Here is a 19,640-nt window from a genome sequence, read left to right as displayed (position 1 = left end):
GTCCCATCCCTGAACATTGTTACTTTTTCTCTGTCTCACAGCTCCCTAGAAAAATTCAGTTTGCAAGGTGTTGTCTTTACTGACCTGGCTCAAAGGAAAACAGCAATACCCAGGATGTTTGCTGAAAACAATCAGTAGCAAATGCACCTGAGTTTCCTATAGCAGTTGCATCAAATAAGAGCTTGCCAAAACATCAAAGGAAGATCTGGGGAACAAGATGATTATGTGAGGGGTTGAAGGAGCTTGCTGGATCCCCAAACTATGTAAAAGGTCTTCAACCTTGTTTATGAATGACATTGATGTTCCACCAAATAAAGAATACTAATAAAGAGAGAAATTATTCAAAAGAACCAATTATAAATTTTGGACTTTAAAAGTATGATACCTGAAATAAAAGATCACTAAAGGGACTCAACAGGAGGTTTGCAGTGGCAAAAGAAAGAACCAGTGTACCTGAAAATAGGCCAGATAAAATGATTATTTCTAAAGAACAGAAAGAGAAAATAATGACAAAAAATTAATACAGCTTCAGAAAACTGAGAGACACCATTAAGCATACAAACACAAGCCTTAACAGAATCCTGAAGAGACAGGAAAGAAAAGCAGAAAGAAAATGCAAAGAAATAAGTGATGAAAAACTCCCAATTTTTTTTAAAGATTTTATTTATTTATTCATGAGAGACACACAGAGAGAGAGGCAGAGACACAGGCAGAGAGAGCTGGCTCCACACAGGGAGCCCGATGTGGGACTGGATCCCAGGACTCCAAGATTACGCCCTGGGCTGAAGGCAGATGCTCAACCACTGAGCCACCCAGGCGTCCCGAAAAATTCCCAAATTTTATGAGAAACATTAATTTACACACCTAAGAAGTCTAAAAAATTTGATTCAGGACAAACCCAAGGCAATCCCAAACTAGAAAATAATAGTCAAAGTATATTAGTAAGCCAAGACGTGGTAAGCAGCAAGACAAAATTGACTTAACACTTAAATCATTCCTTTGTAAAATTAACAGTTGAATTTCCATCTGAAACCTTAGACTACAGAAGGCAATGGGATGATACAGTCAGTGTGCTGAAAGAAGACTGTCAATAAAGAATACTGTTTACAGCAAAACTGTCCTTCAAAAATGAAGGAAATACTAACAAATAAGCAAAAACTGAAAAAAAATTCATTGCTAGCAGACCTGCCCTACAAGAAATACTAATGGGAGTCCTTCAGGCTGAAATAAGAGGACATTAGAAATTAACTCAAAATCACATGAAATAAAAAGTTACCAACATAGGTGACTATATAGCTATATATATAAATCAAAACAAAAATTATAAGTGTAACTTCTTTTTTTTTAATTTAAATTCAATTATCCAACATATAATACATCATTAGTATTTTCTGTGCAAACTTTTAAATTCTGCTTTCTGATTTAAATGAAAAGAATGCAAGACAATAAATATAAAACTGTTCTAGGGGCTTATAATGTATAAAGATGCAATAGGTGTAACAGTAATAGCACTAACAAGTAGCTATGTAAAGCTGATACATTGCAGCCAAGTTTCTGAATTTTATTGAAATTAAGTTGGTATTAATTTGAGCTACATTATGCAATTAGGATGATTATAATCTTCAGGGTAACTAAGAAAATAAGAAAAATACAGTAGAAGACAAAAAAGAACCAAAAATTTACACTAAAAATAAATACACAATACAAAACCAAGAAGTAATGGAGAAATAGAGGAACAAAGACATAAGATAGAAAACAGGTACTCAAATGGCAATCTTAAATTATGTATCAGAGATTAAATGAACTTTAAATGGATGGAACACTCCAATCAAAAGGCAGAGGTTGACAAAAGGGATACAAACAGATTAGAAAAAAATATAAACATTAGTTCAAAGACAAACAGATTAGGAGCAAAAGGTTAATAAAGACATACCATGCAAATGATATAACAGAGACCTGGAGTGTCTATAGTAGTAATGGGCAAAATAGAATTTAAAGCAAGCATTGTTCCAGCATGACAACATGAGAGCTCCATCCACCCGCTCCCCAGGAAAATGAGGAAAAGATGTAAGAATCAACTATTTTAATTGTCTGGAGATTATTCCTAAGGGTATAGAGGAAATAAAGAAAAATCTATTCAGTAATATTAACTAAATTCAGTAAGAAAGGCTGTAATGTGTGGCATCTGCACCAAGACCCCTCACTCCACCTTCCTTCCCTACTCAGTAAGACAGAAACCCTAGTCCTCACTGGCACAGCTAAGAATACAGGGTCACAACTTCCCCAGCTCCCAGTTGGAGAGCTACTTTTCTGGGAGGCGTAGGACATCAACATTTCTCATCCTGCCCCCAGTACATGCTGCTGAAGCTAAGTTTTGGGCAAGTGAAGCTGAGAGTAGTAGGGGGGAATCCCACTTCTGCCCAGCAACCACTCGCAGGATGGAGGCTCTACATGGGTGGGAAATTGTCCTTGACTTAGCTTTAAAATGGTTGTTCATGGCAGAAGCAAGCCAAGAATACCTAAAGCTATCGTCCCCTCTCTCACCTCATACTTAGATCCTAATGAACGGGTGGTACTCTGAGAAAAGTAAGCGCAACACTATCCCCACCTCCAGCTACAGAGCCAGGGTTCCGAGATTTTGCCTGGAGGGAGAAGCTGGGTTTAAAACAGCTCTTAGGGCAGCCCCAGGGGCTCAGCGGTTTAGCACCGCCTTCAGCGTAGGGCCTGATCCTGGAGACCCGGAGTCGAGTCCCACGTTGGGCTCCCTGCGTGGAGCCTGCTTCTCCCTCTGCCTGTGTCTCGGCCTCTCTCTCTCTCTCTGGCTCATGAATAAATAAATAAAATCTTAAAAAAAATAACAAAAAATTAAAACAGCTCTTAATCTCTCCCCAAAGGAATCGGTTTCATTTTCAACAAAGTATGAAGAGGACCAGGCCAAAGGATCAATGAAAAACAGTGCAGGTTGTGGTGAAAGGCAATTGGGAGTAGATTGGTAGATTCACTGGAGATACAGACTAAACTGTAGGCCTGCTAGTTTGGTAATAAACTAGTTTGGAGAGGGGAGTCTGCTTCTCCCTCTCCCCACCCACTGCTCATGCTTGCTCTTGTTATGTTTCTCTCTCCCTCTCTCTAATAAATAAATAAAACCTTTTAAAAAAGTTAACCAATACCATTAATGATCCTGTGGGAGATGGGACCAGTACTCAGCTGCTACAATATACATATATTCTAAAATGCATAGTTTTCAACCTTAAAAATGATGAAACACGAAAAGAAATGGGCAACAGAAACTGCATGTTAAAATGACCAGTTATCAGATTTAACAGAACACTGGGACGTCTGGGTGTGTCAGTGGTTGAGCGTCTGCCTTCCGCTCAGGGGATGATCCCAGGGTCCTGGGATCTAGTCCCACATCGGGCTCCCTGCATGAACCCTGCTTCTCCCTCTGCCTGTGCCTCTGCTTCTCTCTCTCTGTCTCTCATGAATGAATAAATAAAATCTTTAAAAAAAATCATTTATTTATTCATGAGAGACAGAGAGAGAGGCAGAGACACAGGCAGAGGGAGAAGCAGGCTCCATGCAGGGAGCCCGATGTGGGACTCGATTCTGGGACGCCAGGGTCACACCCTGGGCTGAAGGTGGCGCTAAACCACTTTGCCACCCAGGCTGCCCAAATGAAATCTTAAAAAAAAAAAAAAAAAAAAAAAGATTTAACAGAAAACTGATTCAAAATTGCCATTATAAATGTCTTCAAAAAGTAAGGAAAGTATGACTAAAGAAGCAAAGGGAGGTATGATACAATGTAACATCAAGTAGAGAATATCAAAAAAGAGACTGAAATTTAAAAAAGAACAAAAAATTTCTGGAGTTGGAAACTACAAAAACAAGTATTTTAAAAAATCACTAGAGGGGTTCAATCATAGATCTGAACTGGCAGAAAAAAAAGAGCTAACAAATTGAAGATTGGAAGAGATTATGCAATCTGAAGGACAGAAAATAGAATAAAGAAAAATAAACAATCTCATACACATAATGGTGTACCAACACATGATGTAATACAATTACTGGAAGGAGCAGAGAGAAAATAAAAGAAAAACTTTAAAAATGAGGTGGGTGAGAGTGAAGCTGGATTTAGCCATAGAAGTTATTCCAGAAGGTAACGTGAATCCATAGAAACAAATAAACCAGAAATGATAAATAAGAAGGCTAATGTAATGAAAATTATAAATGTGTATACTTTCTTTTATGGGCTAAATTGTTTCCTTCCTCAAATTTCATGTTAAAGCCGTAACTTGTAGTACTCTCACAATGTGACAGTTATTTGGAAACAGGGCCTTTAAAAAGGGGACTAAGTTATAATAGGGCCATTAGAGTGGGCCCTAATTCATTCCAACTGGTGTTCTTACAAGAGAAAATGTGGACACACAGAAACTCCAGGGATGTGCACATACAGAGAAGAGACCATGTGAGGGCACAGCAAGAAGGTGGCCATCTATCTGCAAGACAGAGAGGCCTCAAAGAAACCCAATCTGCCAATACCTTGACCTTGGACTTATATCCTCCAGAAGTGTGAGAAAATAAGTTTCTGTTGCTTAAGCCAACCAGTCCGTGGTATTTTGTTATGGGAGCCCTAGCAAACTAATACAGTGTCTTTTCTTCTCTCAGCTTTCTTAAGACATAAAAATTACACAAAATTAAATAAAGAAATACCTCAGAATGTTAGTAACATTACTGATTATTGTGACACCTTTGATACAATATGTCTGACAAAAATACCATGAAAAGCGGGGTAAATGCAATAGAGTTATACAAGAGTAATGTAAAAATGAAAAGGCAACCTATGAAATGTGAGAAAAATATTTGCAAATCATATACCTGATAAAGGATTATTTTCCAAAATCTATTAAGAACTCATAGAGCTCAGAAGCAAAAAAGCTAACCAAAAAACAAACAAGCTAATTAAAAATTGGGCAGAGGATATCAATAGACATTTTTCTAAAGAGGACATACAGATGGCCAACATGTATATGAAAACATTTTGAACATCCATACTCATCCAGGAAATGCATTTCAAAACCACAGTGAGATATCATCTCATCCCTATCGGAAAGGCTATTATAAACAAAGAAACACCAAAACATACAAACAAAAAAGATATTACAATATTGGTGAATATCTAGAGAAAGGAAACACTGGCATGCTATTGGTGGGAATACAAAATGGTACAGCCACTATGGGAAAGTATGGAAATTCCTCAAAAAATTAAAAGTAGAAGTACCATGTAGTTCAGCACTTCCACTTCTGGGTATTTATCCAATGGAGCTGAAATCAAGATCTCAAAAAGGTATCTTTACTCTCATGCTTATTGCAGCATTATTCACAATAGCCAAGATATGAAAACAATCTAAAAAACCCAAATGTCCATCGATAGACAAATGAGTAAAGAAAACATGGTGTGTATATATATTACAGTGGAAGACTATTCAGCCTTAAAAAAGAAGGAAATCCTACAATATGTGACAACATGTTTGAAACATGGGGACATTATGCTAAGTAAAATAAACCAGTCTCAGAAGGACAAATACTGTATGATTCCATTTATATAAGGTATCTAAAATAGCCAAATTCAAAAAGCAGAGGATAGAATGATGGTTGCTAGGAATTCATACTAGGATGAAATGGAGAGTTGTTATATATAAAGTTTCAGTTTTGCAAGATGAATAATTCCTAGGGATGTGATATACAACGGAGTTAATTAACAACACAGTACGGAGCACTTAAACATCTGTTAAGAGGATAAGTCTCATCTTAAGCATTCTTACCACCACCACAGCAAAAAAAGTAACAGAGGAAACTTTTGGAAGTGATGGATATGTTTATTACCTTAATTGTGGTGATAGTATTATGGTTGCATACATATGTCCAAACTCATCAAATTGTATACATTAAATGTGCGGGTTTTTTTGTAGGTCAATCCTACCTCAATAAACAATAGAGAATATCAAGGAAACCAGAAAAAATGTTCTTTGAAAAGATTGATATCATTGACAAATGTTTACCTAGACTGATCAAGAATGAAGGAAAAAAGATCAAATTATTAAAATTCGGGATGGAAGAAGGGCCATCACTATTGACTTTCCAGGGGGAAAAAAAAGGATTGTAAGAGAATATTATGAAAATTTATGTGCCAACAAATTACATAATTTGGAGGAAATGCACAAATTCCTAGAATGGTACAAACTATCAAAACTGATTTAAGAAGAAATAGAATATCTGATTAGGCCCATAACAAATAAAGAGATAGAACTGGTAATGAAATAAATTACCCAAAAAGCAAAGCTCAGTCCTGATGGCTTTAGTTGTGAATTCTACTGAAGATTAACAGAATTAATACCAATCCTTTACAAACTTTTCAGAAAAAATATAATAAAAGGGACCATTTCCCAAATCACTCTTAGAAGCTAGTATTAATGACACAAAAAACTGATAGTCATCAGTAGAAAAGGGAATTAAACCATTAAACTCTATGATTATAAATGTAAAATCTTCAACAAAATATTAGGAAATCAAATATTATAGTGTATAAAAAAGTATTATATAGCAAGAAATAGTTGCATTCTGCAAAAGAGGAATTTGAGAACCACTAATCTGGTAGAGAGAGGCATGTGGGCGAATCCTGTCTGTTAAATCTAGTTTGGGTTGCCATTTTTGTTGAAAGTACTGTTAGATTTTGATTAAAAAGTGATCAAATCTGGTCACTGCACTGCATATAATTTTGGGGAAAATATATGGACATTTTTGTTTTATTTTAAAGTATGTGGGATCCCTGGGTGGCGCAGCGGTTTGGCGCCTGCCTTTGGCCTAGGGCGCGATCCTGGAGACCCGGAATTGAATCCCACGTCGGGCTCTCAGTGCATGGAGCCTGCTTCTCCCTCTGCCTGTGTCTCTGCCTCTCTCTCTCTCTCTCTCTCTCTCTCTCTCTGTGTGACTATCATAAATAAATAAATAAATAAAAAATAAAAAAAAATAAAGTATGTTTCATATTAGATTGTTAATAATTAAATTCTGGTAGTTTTTAAAGTGTAACATTAAAAGCTAGTTCACTTATTGTTATGGTGTTTGTAACATTAAAAAATGTCTCTATAAGAGTTAATTGGCAATTAAATCTCCTTTCTTTTCTAGTGTATTATTTTTATATTTTAAAATACATGCCTGTTGTAAAATGCTGATTTTACACATTTTGTAAGTGGTTTTAAAATTTTGAGTTTATATGCCCATTGACTAAATTTGAGGGCCACATTCATACAAAGAAGAAAGAGTCTTGTGCTCTACCAAACAAATCATGCACCACCTCTCGTTGAATTTTAATTTAATCTGAGATAAATCATAAAGTAACAATAAAATAATATAATTTTTGAAAAACATACAATTATAATAGTCTACCAATTCCTGGAACTTTGAGATTTCCTTTCAGCACTACCACTAGAATGTAAGACTAACTATGTTTGATCTTGATTTCCTCTGAAGAACTGCAGTCAGTCATTTGGTTCATTTAAGGGCATATTTTAATACTGGATTAATGCTACATATTCTGACATTTTTTTTGTTCTTTGCATTCTAAAACTTTAATAAAATTACAGTAAATAAAACTCTCCCCACGTAAACAAAAGAACCATAAATTCACCAGTAACTGTTTTAACAAAAACAAACTGTTTTGTCAACAATAAATGATGATTAATAAGAAACTACCAACAGCCTAGGAATACAATGATTTTAAAAACTGGAAATTATCAAATACTAAAATAATAAGCATACTTACAACTTCTAGTCTCAACACAAGTACTGTTGTGAGGATCTGATTTCTAAAGCTGATGGCAACAGTGCATAATTGAAGCAATACATGGGTATCACTGACCAACTTCTCTTTCAGTATGTAAGTTTACAAAGAGATTTGTCTATTGCGACCTTAAATAGTACTTAAGCATTTTATATTCTTTTCATCTCAAATCTGTGTTGCTGTTATTGTTTTTGTTAAATCTCAAGATGCACGAATGCATGGTTAATGCACAGTTTAAATTAATCATGATGCCTTAAGCTAAAATGCATGTTCTGCTTGAATCAATATTTCGCTTTCAGAAATTAACAGATGGAATAAAATTAGAAGTAAAAATGTCTATTAATTAAACATTTTTAAAAATTAAAGGATTAGTACATCTCAACAAACATAAAGCTCTTAGACAAAAATCATAAATTTGATATGACCAATCTTAGCTTTAAATAGATCAAATAGTATTTCCAGAAAAATTGATTTATCATCATTTGTTGTTTTATCTGATGATGTCCATAAATTTACTATAGTGCAAACATATAAAATTTCTCAAAATGGCTCACATTGAAAAAAGTCACTTATTCCCTTTAAGATTGGATATGACTAATTGCAAAGAAATTATACAAAAATGTTATATTAACACACCTGAAGTCCCCAGCAGTGTGGAAGGGATTTTTAACATTCACAGTGATTTCTTTCCATTTATAACATGGAGATTTGCAATGTATAATTTCCTAAAGTAAAAAAAAAATTAATTCTATATGAAAATAATAAAGAATAACCTGAATTGTAACATATAAACTTAAAGTATCTAAAAAATAGTACATTTAAACATTACACTGATATTAGTTTATGTAATTCCCCTTATCCCACAAATATTGTACTGCTAAAATCTGTGCAGGAACAAATAGAAATAGATCTTACCACATTACTGAATTATTTGTCACAATAGTGTCTCCTAAATTGATTTCCTTGAAATTGCTTTTGTTAATGACTGAGCATGATTCCACATTTGAAAATTAATCAATCATATATATACCTAATATACTTGACATAAGGAAGAGGCAGGGTGTGTGTATGTGCACGCTCATAGCTCATGTGAGTGCATGAATATCTCTTTGTGAGTGTGATATGCCTGTGTTTATGATGTGGTGGCTACACTGACATATTTGTACTGTAATAAAAGCACAAATGTAAAATTAAAACTTCAAATTACCTGAAGGACTTTCATGGAAAATAAGATGCTAGTAATTCTACATTTTTAGACTGATCATGTTATTATTTTATTTCTCCATTATTATCCAGGCCCCTTCCTGGCTTACTAAAACCATGAGTAGCCAGATGGAGAAACTAACAGACCACATGAGCTTCAGGTGTCAGCTTTTCTGCCCCAGAACCATGTAAATGACAAGCTAAAATCATCCAAGTCTCATAGATACATATGGCAGGGCAATGTTTCGTTTCGGAGAATTTGTGTGGGAGGGTTGGGAAGTCTAAGAATTTATCATTTAGGAGGAAATCTGAAGATCAGGACGCACATCTCAGTGATAATCAAATGTCCGCTTCCTGTTCTGAGCGTCTGTACCTTGTCAACCAGCCTGTCCATGTGAGCAACTTAATGCTCTCCTTACACAACTGGCCATTACTGGAGTCAATCTCTTTATTTCCTATTCACCCCAAATCCTTTATAACCCATATGGAAATCTGGCAACATAACAAGTTTACTTCTTTACTATATAGCCATAGTATAAAATAATATTTAGACAAAACAGCTACAAGAAGTCAATGATAGCAATATCACGACCATTTTATAGAGATTTAAAAATCTTTCTCTCTCATTCTTTGAGATATAAACAGAATTCTGTCTGGAACATTATTGCCTCTCAATAAATGCCAGTCTTAGCATTATCTTTCGAATGGATTTGAGCCACAGGACACTCAAGATAAATTGATGAATGTCCCTATCAGAGAAGAGAAACATTTTCTCTGCCACATAAAACACCAACCCTTAATTCAAACAAAAACAGACAGAAGCCCAGGGACTGCTTTACCTTAAATCACAAGTCTCCACAGCAGAAGGGAATGTAAGTTGCTACATTGTATATAGTAAATGATTCCATTATGGAAAGAACAAATATAATCCTAAAAATCTGACCTTAAAGGAACACTCAACACAAGTCCTTTCAATGATCTTATAAAACTGAAGAATTATTTCCACACTCTTAAAAAAATAAATAAAAAATAAAAAAGAATTATTTCCACAGAAAGAATATCAAAGCAAGAATATCAGAGACACAGAAGGCAAGAATTGTGCAAATGTAATTATGTGCACATGTGTCTGTACAAACATGACTTCAAAGAACAGAAGCTGTATAGAGATAAAACTTGGAAGAACAGCTGTGCTTGGGGCACTGAGAAGGGAAGCAAACATACAAAATAGGTAAAATTTACTTACAATGGCTTTAAAATTGAGGACTTCACCCTTAAGAGCAAAAGTCATTGTAGCGCCTCCTATTGCATGCCTACGTTTTGAAATTAATAGTAGTGAAGCTTCAGCGGGACGAAGAAAGCGACTGGTGAATTTCAGAGTGACACTAATTTGGTTTCTATTTAGTAAAAGATAAAAGAGGAAATATTTTACTGAAAAAACACAAGTATCTTTTCAGCATAGATCATGTGCCCAGTGCCTACACTCTGCGATATACTCACTTCTACAATAAAATTGAAGACTGCTACACATCTCAGCAAGTCTACAATCCAGTTTTTGTCATCAGTTAAAACATCTTGATCCTATCTGTAAAATCTACAGTTACCTTCAAATGTACATAGAATTTACCAAGTACTGGATTTCCAATTAGCTGCAGGAAATGATGTAGGTATTTTTGAGGTGAAATTCATGGACTTTCTGTGCTGTTTAGGTGAACTCTTAATCATATCACTGTTTTTTTTTTTTTTCTTTATCACATAGACAAAAAATGAGAAAGATTAAGAATTCAAAAAATACTTAAAGCCATGGTTGAAAATAAAATTTAAATCTGGAACCAAAGTAATAGCATATACGTAGCAGGATTTTTATTTGAGACAAACATAAATAAAAGAAGGAAAACAGAAAGTCATGTCCATCTCCCTTTAACCTCAACTTCCTAGTCTAAAAACACAGTAAAATGGTGAGGAGCCTATGGATTTGGAGGAGATTTCACTTACCAGTTTGTAGGGGAATGACTACACATAGCACCCTGACAATCTGGCATGCCAACACACAGGCCACATATACAAGGCTTAACTACAGTGGTTAAAAGTCTTGGCAGAAAGCCAAGATCCACCCATAACATAAGAGCATAGAGACACATGAAGAGCTGCTACAAGAACCTTTCTCACTTGCCTCTCTACCTTCCCCGAGAGGGTATCCTCAGTTTCTCATTGCCTCCTAGATTGTGATACAGTAGGAGGGTTGCTACCTAGCTCCCTTCAGGGGAGAGTTACAGGCTATAAAACTGCTTAGTTGCAGCATGAGATTGGCTGTCAGCAACAGGGTGCCCTACCATGCATGATGTATTCATCAACAAAAGCCCTTTTGCTGTGGCATTAACCTGCACAAGGGACATGGGATCTGGCCCTTTTGAGAACTTTAATGTAAGTAATGAAGTCCTTGAATTAAAAAAAAAAAAAATGGGCTCAGTGTTTCTTAACTGGCTAACTCTTTCAGCCTTGCCTTGCCTTGGCACAGCTGTGGGAAATTTTATATTTGCTTTTGCTCTGGCTTCTAGCATAGTTATCACAGTTATTCCTTTGTACAAACTATCACCTACTGCCTTCTCTTAGGATACTCATATTTGGAAATGAAGATGGGAATAGATTCAGTGTCCAGCTTTGGCTTAGCTTCCCTCAGATCCTTGTGGAATTAATGTTAAATAGGTAAGTCTATGGAGCAGCAAAAAGTAAAGTGAATTAAGGACTTTCAAAATCAATAGAAATACAAACCTGCTTTTTAGGGAAAATTACAACTCACATGTAGTGGGAGTGGGGCTGGTCTTTACTCAAATATGTCATCACTAATCTCAACTTGTGCAAAGGGATATTTTGTTGGTTATTAAAAAGCTCATGGATTTGAATTTAATTAAGAACAAAGAATATTTGACCTTGAGATCTTTTTCAGGATGTATAGGCTCAAACTCTGTGTTAGGATACCTGTGAATGACTTAGGATTTTTATAGATATCCTAAAATTCATCATTAGATCAAGTCATTCATTCATTCATTCACTCAATTGATATTTAGAGAATTTATAATGTTCCAGGTACTGCTTTAGATTTGGGGATATAGTAATTAGAAAAATCCCTCAGTATTCTTGATCTCCTGGATCTTACATTCTATAGGGCATTCAGACATTAATTATGCCATCACGAAATAAGTGTGAAAATTATAAATTACGTATGTGCTAGGAAGTGGTATGATAGCATATAACAGGAAGTGTGGTATAGTTTGAAAAATCTGAGGAAGGGATCTGCTAGGTGGGATATGAAGGATGAGAATGAGTTAGCCAGAACGGACAGGGGAAGAAAGAAGGCATCCAAGGCCTCTGGTTTGAGGAATTATGTGTTTGAAGAACTTACCAAAGGCCAGTGGTGATGCAGCTTAGAGAGCAAGAGTGTTAGCAATACAGATATATCCAAGAGCCAGTGATGAAAATCACGTTGAGATATTCAGCCTATATCTTAATGGTAATAGGAAGCTATGGGAATATTTTAAGCAGAGGAGTGATAAGCAAATTTGCATTTAAAAAATGTTTCCATTCTAAGATAGAGGATGGATTGCAGAGAAACCTTTTAGTAGTCTATTGTGGCAGTGCAGTTTAAAGATAATGGTACATTAAACTAAATGTGGAATAGGTGACTAAGAAGAAAAGATGTCAAATTTAAGATATATTTGGTAAAATCAAGAAGACTTGCTAACAGATTGGATCTCCATGGAAGTTGATTTAAAAAAGGTATTTGGGGATCCCTGGGTGGCGCAGTGGTTTGGCGCCTGCCTTTGGCCCAGGGCGCGATCCTGGAGACCCGGGATCGAATCCCACGTCGGGCTCCCGGTGTATGGAGCCTGCTTCTCCCTCTGCCTATGTCTCTGCCTTTCTCTCTCTCTCTCTCTCTCTGTGTGACTATCATAAAAAAAAAAAAAAAGGTATTTGAAAATGGCCATAATCTAAATAACATGCATTTGATAAATGAATTTATGGATCTATACTTAAATCCTATGAAACACATTTTAAAATATAATATCCTTTTTATAAAATCAATGTCTGGTTTTAGGACCATGAAGATTTGAGCCTCTCTTGAGTATAGATGTTTCTTTTGAAATTTTGTAGTCAGATGGAGGCATGTAAATGACAAGGATTCCTTCCTGAATGTGTTAGAAAGTTCAGAATCAAATGGGTGGTCTACTTGGGTAAATGTCTTAGGTCTCTAAAAATGTGTATAATCATAGGCTTCATATTAATTTTCTTCCTTTTATTTTCTTTTTGTTCCAATTGCCTTCCTCTCATTAAAAAAAAAATCTTGATATTACACGTCTCTTGTAGGGTACTTCAACTTGGCTTTTGGAAAAGATGGAAAATAATTTATAACGTATCATTCAGTATCAGTGCCCAAAAGGTTCAGTGAGAATAACGTGGAAAAAAAGAAGCAGACTGCTTTTCCAAAAGTATACTTTTACTTTTATGCAGTAACTCTATGGTTAAAGCTAAATTTAATCATCAAATTAGATGCAAAAGTAAACATGTTTGTTTATATGTTGCTGTAGCTGTTTAATCTATTCTATGTAAATGATTATCTCTGGGAATTTAAATCCACAGCTGCCAGAAAGAGCCATTATTAATCATGATTTAGACAGACTCTAAGGATGTGGTACACATAGATAATTATATAATACCTAATAATAATAATGCTGCCATTTCTTTTTTATGAAAACAAAATATTTTCTGAACCCTATTTGTAAAAAAACAAAAGACTAGGAAATTACTTAGCCTAGCTAATAAAGATGCTTAAAGAACCACCTAATAATAGTACTCAACCCTACAAAATAAAATGCATCTAGAAAAGGAAATAATTATTTTGTATGGGCAGCCTGGGTGGCTTAGCGGTTTAGTGCTGCCTTCAGCCCAGGGTGTGATCCTAGAGACACGGGATCGAGTCCCACGTGGGCTCCCTGAATGGAGCCTGCTTCTCCCTCTGCCTGTGTCTCTGCCTCTCTCCCTCTCTCTGTCTCTCATGAATAAATAAATAAAATCTTTAAAAAAATTATTATTTTTTAAATATATTGAGAATTAAGTTTTATATATATTGAGAATCTTTTCTGGAAACACTTCCATGGTTATTCCAAGAATACTTAGGTGCTTCTTTCTATTTTCCTCTAGTTCTATACACACAATATAGATAAAGCAATTATCAAATTATATCCTCATTGTGAATTGGCTTATTGTGCTAGATTGCAAACACTGTGAGTAGTGTTAATATATTTTCATCTATGAATCACCAGCACTTCAAATTGGGAGTGGGGGCAAATACTTATTGCTTCCTAATATGTTCCAGCTACAGTACTAGGTGCTTTGCCTATTTAATTACATTTATTCCTGACAAAACTGTGGGTAAATATAATGATCCTTGTTTTCTTTTTCTTTGTTTTTTTTTTTTTTCATTTTTTATTTATGAGAGAGAGAGACAGACAGACAGAGAGAAGAAGAGCAAAGGGAGAGGGAGAAGCAGACACCACACTGAGCAGAAAGCCTGACATGGAGCTTAATTTCATGACTGAGATCAGATCTGAGCCGAAACCAAGAGTCGGTCCTTTAACCAAATGCACCACCCAGTCGCCTGATCCTCGTTTTCTAAATAAGAAAAATGAGGCTGGATCATAGAGCCTGTGCATAGCAGTATCAAAGCCCAGCATTTAATTGTTAAATGACATGACAGTAGAGTTCTAGACCACAATGGCTTCTGAAGCTCAGATTTATCGCCTAAGAGAAATCTCATTAAAATTATAAGAAAGAAAAAAAATAAAATTATAAGAAAGAGATTTTTTTAAAGCTGCTAATTAGAAGAGGCTATTGATGAGCATCTGAACAGAGGTTAATAAAGGAAACAAAGCCGCCCCACAGACTCCTGGAGAGGCCATTTCCAGAAATGCCCACTTGCATGGAGCTCAAGATGGGGTTCAGACAACTTCACTGTCCTCAAGGCCAGTACAGTATGTTGGGCAATTGGGCATTAATGTTTTTCATCCTAAGATAAAGATTTGTGTGTATACACAGAACAACTATACTTTTCTATTGCCGTGTTATTAAATATGAATGGATAAACAACTACCACAAGGCATTAGAATAAATCCTTAAACATAATACACTGAAAACAAAATAAACATTAACAAATGACCTAAAAGAAAATAAAAATATTTACATAAGAGATGAGTACATCAGAGTCAGAGACATTGATGAAGATAACCCCAATTTAAGAACAGGATGCCATGCAAGAGATACTCAGTAAAAATGAAAATACTCTTGCAAATATACATGTAGAGGGGATTCTCATTTTCTCTCCCTTTCTTTGCTTCTCTCCTCTAAAGAAACACTTAGAAAAGAAAGCTTGTTGAAAAAAAGGGGAAAAAGCAGTGACATGAAAAATACTAGTGATAAGACAGGATACATAAAGAATACAATGAACAGGTTCAATATCCAACAACTAAAGGTTGGAAAATGAGAAATGAAAAAGTAGAGGAGAGAGAATTATGAAATTATTTAAGAGAATTTGCCAGGGCTTATGAAAAACTTCATATTTAAAGGACTCATTATGTACCCAGACAGTGAATAAAAAAAGACCCTCCTTGAGGCATTCTAGAGCAGTCTCAGAACACAATGGAAAATCCTAAAACCTTCTAGAGGTGTTGGAAAAAGAATTATAGTAGACTTTCTCATCACAAATAATGAATACTATAAGGCAGCAGAACAATTATTTTAAGAGTAATGAGGAAAAATCTTTCCAACTTAGCAAAATAAACCAAGCAAAATATAAATCAAAGGTAAGGGTAGTCAAAAGACATGCTTAAAAATGCAAAATCTTGGAAAATTTGTCTCTCATATATATATTTTTAAAGATTTTATTTATTTATTCATGAGAGACACAGACAGAGGGAGAAGCAGGCTCCCTGTACGCAGCCTGATGTAGGACCCGATCCCAGGACCCCAGGATCACATCTTGAGCCGGAGGCATACGCTCAACCGATGCGCCACCCAGGTGCGCCTCTCATATTTTTTATTAGGCTTCATAAGGCTTTTTTAAAAAGTAAATATATAAGTAGATTAAGAAAGATATTAGTTTCTATCCAAAGAGAAATAAAAAATGTCCAATATTGACATCTCTTCAGTAGGTCTGGAAAGCAATCAGTCCAAATCAGAGGAAAAGGCAAAGTGCTCTAGAAATGGTATACTTGAAAGAAAGAGACTACAAGGATTATATGAACTTCTTTAGAATTTATTGATTTTCTCAACTTAAAGAAGGAGGAGTCAAAAGATACTTTTTATACTGATGGTATAAGAAACATATTAAAATAGATTTTCACTCTTGGAAAAGTAATAAATAGAGGACAGACTAGTGATGTTTGGAGGGATGGCAATAAATCTGGAGAAGTAAATAAACTAGATCATTAAATATTATAGCTGTACATCAACAGATTATTTCTGAAGTTGACATAACAAAAATACTAGCAAATATAATATAGATTATTTCAATTTATGGAGGTAACTACTGGAAGAGCTAAAATGAGACCTAAATGAAGGAGTGAAAAGTAGGTGGCTCAAGAAGTGGATTTCTAGAGACAGATTTGAGGGGAGAGGGACTTGCTTTTCATTCTAAACTCCTCTGCAGGGGCACCCAGATGGCTCAGCCAGTTAAGCATCTACATTTGGCTCAGGTCATGATCCCAGGGTCCTGGGATGGAGTCCCACGTCGGGCTTCCTGCTCAGCAGGAATCTACCTCTCTCTTTCCACCTGCCTCTCCCTCAGCTCATGCTCTCTCTCACACACTCTCTCTCTCAAATAAATAAAATCTTAAAAAAATAAATTACTCTGCATTTTTTACTTGTTAAGCATGTATAAGTTAAATTTTGATTAAAATATATAAGTTAATAACAAGAATATAGGCATGTGTGTAATATAGTCAAAACATGAATATATGTACTCATGATTACATGTGTGAGTAGGTATACATGAATATATGGTCAGTTAATGTTCACGTGGCATGTATTAAAATCTCAAGAAGCTAATATTTACAAATATGTCTATATTTATATAGACAATAAGTGGTGCAATGGTGAATAAAGAGAAAACAAGGCCACTACTGAGAAGTTAATAGGAAGTAGCCTGTTGGGTTCACCCAAGTGAAATATTCTCACAAACCAGCTCCTGGAGAAACAGAAAATGATACGTCATGAATCTTCAGGATTACTTACAAATAGTCAAAGACACGTTTTATTGAATGTCAAGGGCTTTGCATGCATGTGATACACACACACATGCATACACACATGATATATACAGGTATCTATTGAATAAGAGTGCCATCTCTGGATTTAGATTGCCTGGTTTTAAATCTCCACTTGATCATTTAATAGCAGGGAAAATTGGGCAAATGATTTAATGTCTCTGCTCAATGTCTTCTTTTGGAAAATAAGGACACTAATATGGCTGTTAGGATGTTTAAATATGAAAAGGTACACAAAGTGCATGTTATATAGATTTTGTACATAGCAAGTGTTTAATAAGCATTGTTTTAATATTTACATATATAATGCATTTATTTTGTAAATATTTAACTATACATATGCTATAATAAACATATACTTGTGCATATAAAAAGACTAGAAGGAAATGAACTGATGAATTGTTTATCTGATGGAGTTCTAGGTGATTTTGTTTCTTCTTTATACTTTTCCGTAACAAATTTTCAACAAGGCGCAGATTTTACATTTATAGTAAAGACTATAAATGTTAATTTTGTTAACTGAAATGTGATTTTTAGGTTAAAATATCAGAGGTTTTATGTGGTTGTTAGGAAGAATTTCCACCTAATGAAAGCTGTGAAATCTGAAAGACGCTATTGGGTTTATGAGTTAAAAAAAGTGGAGAGAAACCTGAAACCTTTTCACTTGTATCAACCTATTTGAAAGGCAGAGAACAGATCTCAATTATCCAAGTCCTGTGGGAAGAAAAACGGTACTGTGACAATGTTTAAATGAACTAGTATTACTAAAGTTGTATTTTATAACAGACACGTAATAACTTAAAAAAAATGAGTGGGTTATTTTTACAAGGAGTCTTATTCTAATCATTCAATTTATAATATAGAAACAGGTGAGTGGAGAATTGTTTCCCCCACATTCAGTTCAATCTGGATATATACCAACCATGAATATTCAGAATTTATAAATTATATACTCCTTAGCATGGAGCAGTAACTGAAGAAAACAAACACAGGCTAATGACATAAGCCAAGGGCACTGTTAGAACTGGGTTTCTTGGTATTTTAAATGTAATTAAAATGGCCCTTATTTCCAATTATTTCTGTATTTCATATACTAGAAGTAATAATAATTACAATGTGAAAAGTAACTCAGGTTAATGTATAATTAAAAACCAAAAAGATAACCAGGTGAAGTAACTTTAGTAGTTATAACCTGTCACTCTGTACTGCAAAAAAAATAATTGAATGCAAAGGCAATGACTAAAATTCTAGCTGGCTGAAATCAATTACTGGTTATTAGTCTGTGAACCATTGTGATACTAGCATGGCTATTCTCTTATCATCCTTGTATTTTGAAATAAGAATATTTGCCATCATTAAAACCGTTGACATATCTAATAGGATTTGTTGATCTGGGAAGAGTCATACATTATGCTTATATTTAATTTCATACATTATGCTTATATTTAATTTCTCAAAATATTCCTAATGTGCACTAACTAACTATTCTTTGGGGGTTTCATTTGTGCTTTATTTTTGAAAGTAGGATAGTATAAGAAACATTAAACAAAAGCATCATGAGAAAAGAATCAGATAGAAATGAGACTTTAAAGAAAATCACTACAATTTGTGAGTGTGTACACACTAGGTATACACCTATATATATACACACACATGTACACCTAGTGCATATATATATTATATATATAACATATATATATATGCATCTAGTCACACATACAAACACAATGACAGTGAAGGGATGGAGAAAAATGGCAACAGTGAAGGTGGCTTTGAGGTAAGATTATCAGTCTTTCACTTTCTTTGTTCTTTGTACTTTCATAGTTTCTAAATTTTCTACAATGAGCACATTGCTCAGCAACAACTATATATAACATATAAACAGAATGATATATAATAATGTTATATATAATATCTATAAAATATATATAAGTAAGTAATATAACCATATAACAGATATATATACATCTAAATTTAGCACACACTGATTTGAATTTCCTACAGGAAACTGAAGCACAGTACATAAACAAACAACTTATAATCTAATCTCTATGGCCCATATGCATGTAAAATAAACTAAAATTAAAAGCATACATAACAAGCAACTGTTTTATGTTGTTAAAATTGTTTTAACAAAATTGGTGAGGAATCTCAGCAACATACACATAATTTATCTATACCTGAGTGATAATCTTTTCATTATACATATACTAGTTAAAAACAAATCCAGGCCACTCTTTTATAATTATAATACACATTAAAACTCTAAGGTTATTTTTAGTGAA

The 19,640-nt window shown here is 34.6% G+C and overlaps 1 protein-coding gene across 5 annotated transcripts in view; it reads right to left on the bottom strand.

The window, feature by feature from the left end:
- Positions 1 to 19,640, bottom strand: part of CFAP47 (cilia and flagella associated protein 47) — a 504,616-nt gene that overhangs the window by 253,597 nt on the left and 231,379 nt on the right. For all 5 annotated transcript variants that reach the window (XR_005386243.1, XR_005386242.1, XM_038587158.1 and 2 more), the window contains 2 exons: positions 10,284 to 10,434; positions 8,474 to 8,562 (listed from right to left, as the gene is read on the bottom strand). Coding sequence is in view for 3 of the 5 variants with exons in the window: in XM_038587158.1 (XP_038443086.1) it covers positions 8,474 to 8,562; positions 10,284 to 10,434 (240 nt within the window). In the remaining 2 variants the exon portion in view is untranslated. The remainder of the gene's footprint in view (positions 1 to 8,473; positions 8,563 to 10,283; positions 10,435 to 19,640) is intronic.

This window comes from Canis lupus, chromosome X (genome assembly GCF_011100685.1).
Source record: "Canis lupus familiaris isolate Mischka breed German Shepherd chromosome X, alternate assembly UU_Cfam_GSD_1.0, whole genome shotgun sequence".
Lineage (NCBI taxonomy): Eukaryota > Metazoa > Chordata > Mammalia > Carnivora > Canidae > Canis > Canis lupus.
Note: the sequence above shows the minus strand (reverse complement) of the source record. Positions and strands in the feature narration are given on the sequence as shown.